The sequence below is a fragment of the Amborella trichopoda genome, chromosome 10 (assembly GCF_054954075.1).
Source record: "Amborella trichopoda isolate Santa Cruz 75 chromosome 10, AtrichopodaSantaCruz75HAP2 v2.0, whole genome shotgun sequence".
Lineage (NCBI taxonomy): Eukaryota > Viridiplantae > Streptophyta > Magnoliopsida > Amborellales > Amborellaceae > Amborella > Amborella trichopoda.
Window position 1 is genome coordinate 22,548,348 of NC_142345.1, and position 4,864 is coordinate 22,553,211.

At 39.0% G+C, this 4,864-nt stretch overlaps 1 protein-coding gene across 1 annotated transcript; it reads left to right on the forward strand.

Annotated features, from left to right (window-relative positions):
• The first annotated feature begins 229 nt into the window (after nucleotides 1-229).
• On the forward strand, nucleotides 230-2,949 carry EFE (ethylene-forming enzyme). The gene is made up of 4 exons (XM_006837199.4): nucleotides 230-440; nucleotides 534-757; nucleotides 874-1,210; nucleotides 2,480-2,949. Exons 1-4 carry the CDS (start codon nucleotides 333-335, stop codon nucleotides 2,756-2,758), a joined length of 948 nt encoding a protein of 315 aa, XP_006837262.3. The 5' UTR covers nucleotides 230-332; the 3' UTR covers nucleotides 2,759-2,949.
• The last annotated feature ends 1,915 nt before the right edge of the window (nucleotides 2,950-4,864 follow it).

A 4,864-nucleotide genomic window follows, 5' to 3' on the forward strand; every position in this document is an offset into this window, starting at 1 on the left:
GAAAGCTCTAATGTAATAATTGTGGCAAAATCTTGTAAAGTTTGTGGGCGACGATATTGTGGTATTACGACCCTAAAAATCTTATCCCCACGCCCATACACCCTCCACGAGTCCTGCCCCCTCGTAACCGTCGCCCAGGGCCCCCCTGCAACACACACTCTCTCTCTAGAATGGTCTTTCTCTCTCTAAAATGCATCCTATAAAATTACGAGGGAACCACCCCTCCAATGTCTCAAACCCAGTTGTCTTTCTCTCTCAAACTGTGCTTAATTCCATTTCCTTGTCCACTTACTTCTTGATCTCTATCTCTATCTCTAGTTTGTAGGGAGAAGATGGGGTTCTCTTTCCCAGTTGTCGACTTGCAGGAACTCGAAGGAGGAGAGAGAAAGTCCGCCATGGAGCTCATCAATGACGCCTGTGAGAACTGGGGTTTCTTTGAAGTAAGAACCGGTTTCTTTTTCTGCAATTGGTTCTTTAAGATCATATGACCTTGGTTCTAGAGTGGTTTGGTGATCATGGATTTTTCCTTGTAGGTGGTGAACCATGGGCTGTCTCAGGAGTTCATGGACCAGGTGGAGAGTTTGACAAAGGAGCATTACAGGAAGTACATGGAGAAGAGGTTCAAGGACGAGGTGGCTGAGAGAGTGTTGAAGAAGGAAGAAGAGGTTAAGGACTTGGATTGGGAGAGCACCTTCTACCTCCGCCACCTCCCCTCCTCCAACATCTCCGAGATCCCCGATCTCGACCACGAATACAGGTCTGTGTAACAGCTGCAGTACACCAAACGGTTGCCGGCGCCCTTATTTCCTCTGTAATTCTCACCTCGTTCATATTTGAATGCTTTGATCTCACATATCTACAACATTTTTGCAGGAGGGTAATGAAGGAATTTGCAGGGGTGATAGAGAAGTTAGCTGAGAAGCTGCTGGATGTTTTGTGTGAGAACCTTGGTCTGGAAAAGGGGTATTTGAAGAAGGCCTTCCAGGGTAAGAACGGTTACCCCACCTTTGGAACCAAGGTCAGCAACTACCCGCCATGCCCGCGCCCGGAGCTTGTGAAGGGACTTCGAGCCCACACCGATGCAGGGGGCCTGGTTCTGCTCTTCCAGGACCCTCAGGTCAGTGGCCTCCAGCTCCTCAAGGACGGTGAATGGGTCGATGTCCCCCCTCTCCGTCACTCTATTGTCATCAACATTGGGGACCAACTCGAGGTATGTATCTCTCAGGCAACCCTAAATAACGTATCGGAAGAGATCCTTCACCAAAACCCCAGATCCGTTAAAATGAAATGTTTAGAACCTATGATGCCCAAAAAGATAAAATAAAAAATTCGCTTTTCGCGACATTGAGTTTTTGTCATGTAGATTTCTCAAAATTGGAAAAGATGCACTCTCCATTCTTCCACACACCCCTGCCTCTCCCTCTCCCTCTCCCTCTCCATCATCCTCTATTCTCTCTCTTATCCACTGTCTTTCCCACTCTCTTCTCCATTTTATCTCTCTCTATTGGTTGTTAGCTTTCTCTAGACTCTGCTGCCTCCTACCCACCAAATCCCCAAGAAAGCCACAAAAAAAAAAAGTATAAAAAAAAAGAAAAAACTCATGTGTGATACTTGTGATTCTCCAGAACCAGTACTTTTTTAGTTTTTTTCCTCTCTCTTTCATCAAGTTCCCAAAGTAGAATTTGATGTCAGATATTTCTACCTGTCAGTGAATCTGCCATATCCTTTCCTCTCTGTTCCAGTTTCTATGAAACGAAAGTAAAGTTAAAAAAATGGACACTTGTTACCAACCCAAGAGAGAGGCCTTCTTTCTCTCGTGTATGGTTCCTTTCATTTGGTAAAGTGAAGATGACCTTTTTTTTTGTTTTATTCCTTCACACAGGAGTCGTCCTCCTTTGCCCACACTAGTGCTTCTTCTTTTGAGTCTTGACCAATAGCATTGCTTTGGCCCCTTGGTGTGGGGTATTTTTGGCTTAAGGAATATCTCTAATTGGATCAATTTATGGTTTCCAATCTCTCAACAAAAAGTCCTTTCCATTTTTCATGGACCACAATTACATTTTTTTAATTAGTGAAGCAACCTACCTAAGAAATTTTACTTTTGAACTTACAAGTCCAAGAATTAAAATTCCAGAAAAGAAGCATCATTTATGTTGTACCAAACAAAGAATTTTGACTATGAAAAGGTTGGGTTGTTACCAAAACAAAACTATCATAAAGTGTCCCTTCCTTTTTCTACATCCCCACTATACCCTCAACACATTTTACAAAATGAACCTTGTGCCCATGTAAGGGTTAGTTGATTTTATAAACCCACTAAATGACACATAATTATGGCTTAGAGTAGTTGATATTGTAGGAATATTTTAATAAATAAGTAAAAAGTTAAATAGTTGATATTTTAAGTGTATTTTGATAAATTCCCCTTGTAAAAATCATTTCGAGAATATTTTTACAAATGACTATTATGCACTTGTAGGTGATCACCAATGGGAGGTACAAGAGTGTGATGCACCGTGTTGTTGCCCAAACGAACGGCAACAGGATGTCGATCGCATCCTTCTACAATCCCGGAAGTGATGCTGTCATATTTCCGGCGCCTACCCTTCTCAAGAAAGAGACTGCTGAGTACCCCAAATTTGTGTTTGAGGACTACATGAAGCTCTATGTGGGACAAAAATTCCAGGCCAAGGAGCCCAGGTTCGAGACCATGAAAGCCATGGAGACCGTTTCCCTGGGCCCTATAGCTACTGCATAGGTGGATATTTCCATATAATTATGTATGTTGTAAAGTAATCTATAGACGTATACCTACGTGTATGTGAAATAGAGTCTAGTCTTAGCTTAGAAAAGCTCTGAAATTTGTTTGTTTGGGGCACTACTGTGGTTTTTGTTGTGATGGAAAGGATTAGTACATGTTTGAATGAAGAGTTTATCTTGTTTTGTTAATGTGGAAAGTCTTGGATCCTCAATGAACCTTTTTCAAAACTGAAAGGGATATCACTTTCTTTCTTATATTTATTTTTAGCTGCATTAGTACAACGATCCATACTGGTGAATTGCCGATGTCTGTTTTATAAAACCTAGATCAGTGGGGTTGATCTTTCACCCACAAATTTATGTCAGATTACTGGTTCAGTGATCAAAATCAGTTTGAATTGGTGATTTAAAAAATATTAAAATAAATAAAGTAAAATAAAATAAAAAATCGAGGTCGAGGTTTATGGCATGGTGTTTAAGGGGAACTAAAAAATATATTAAATAAGACTAAAAATAAGAATATATATATATATATATATATATATATATAAATAAATAAGGGAAAAACTCCCAGACGGTGTCCAGCATAGAAACAATAGTTAGGTGGAGCAACAATCGTCCATCATTCCCAGACGAATGGCACTAAAACTTTTAAAACAGGGGGGCTCTCACGTCTCTATTTCTCTCCCCATTTTCCCTCCATCTCCCTATCTTCCTTCCATCTCTCTCTCTCTCATCCCCAAAGTTGTCTCTCCAACTTCCCCATTTTTGCTCCGTTTCTCTCTCCCTTATTTTTCCTCCCACCAAGCTCTCTGCGTGGAAATCCAATGAGAATGAGGGATAGATCAGCCCTAATCTCTAATCAAAATTGGTAAGAACTCTCTACTCTATAGAATGATCAAACAACTGACTATCTCAAAGAAATTAATCTATAGAGATACTTTTTGTTTAAAAAACCAACCCAAGATATTCCAACCAAAGACCCAAAACAATAATCTACTTCAAGGAAAAAAATGGTGTCCAAAATTTATGATGTGTGCGATTCGCTGGCAAACCCAATCTAGCCCCTGGTCTGATTCAAGGGCCACACTAGATAATCCCCCACTCTTTATGTCTCCTCCTCTCTTCTGTTTTTCTCTCTTCCCCTCTCTTTTTCTTTCTCTCTCCTCTCTTCTCATTCTCTCTCCCTCTCTGTCTCCCCTTCCCTCCTGTCTCTCTCTCTTCCTCTCCTCTCCCTCTCCTCTCCTCTCCCCTTCTCTCTCTCTCTCTGAGATCAGCTCTAATCTTTAATCAAAATCGATAAGAACTCTCTATTATCTATAGAATGATCAAATGACTCGCTATCTCAAAGTAATCAATCCATAGAGATACTGCATTTCTGTTTAAAAAACTAACCCAATACCCAAAAAAAAAATATGCTTCAAGGAAAAAAAATGGTGTCCAAAATTAATGACGGGAAGAAATTTTTGCTCCACCTTTCTCACTCTTTCCCATTTTTCCTCTCTTTCTCTCCCTCATCCCCAAAAGGCTTAGCTAGAAAGAAAAAATTTCCTTAGAAAAGAAAAAGCGTACTGTTGCAGTAGGGCAAAATCCTTATCTTTTTTTTTTATGTTTTATGTTTCTTTCTTAGATATAGTAAACAAAGTCCATGCATCGAGGAAAAATATGGTGTCCAAAATTTATGCTTCAAGGAAAACAATGGTCTGAAGAAATTTGTGCTATCTCAAGCAATCAATCAAATAGCTGACAGACTTTCTTGATTGTATGTGTCGAAAGATTGTTTTTTTGTTTTGTTTTTGTTTTTTCTTTTTCCACTCTAGTATTCCCCCAATTAAAAAAAAAAAATGATTCAAATTCTTTATTATCCAAAATCCCTAGATTATTGATTTTTTCTATAAGAAACAAAGAAATATTACTGTTACAGTAGGGCAAAATGCACATTTTTTTTTTATTTTTTTTCTTAATAGATACAGTTGAATGAATTATTAATATTATAGATACTATCATCGTGCTTTTTATTGTTTTTGGTTCTATGAAGAGGTTATGATTTTCAAGTGCTGCGTAAATTTTGAATTTTTGCTTAAGTTACAATGTAATTTAATTT

What these genes read in the sequence shown, in the direction of transcription:
- EFE (XM_006837199.4), top strand. Translation starts at nt 333, where the DNA reads ATGGGGTTCTCTTTCCCAGTTGTCGACTTGCAGGAACTCGAAGGAGGA. An exon ending in AGAACTGGGGTTTCTTTGAA is followed by an intron (nt 441 to 533) that starts GTAAGAACCGGT and finishes TTTTCCTTGTAG; the next exon opens with GTGGTGAACCATGGGCTGTC. An exon ending in ACATTGGGGACCAACTCGAG is followed by an intron (nt 1,211 to 2,479) that starts GTATGTATCTCT and finishes ATGCACTTGTAG; the next exon opens with GTGATCACCAATGGGAGGTA.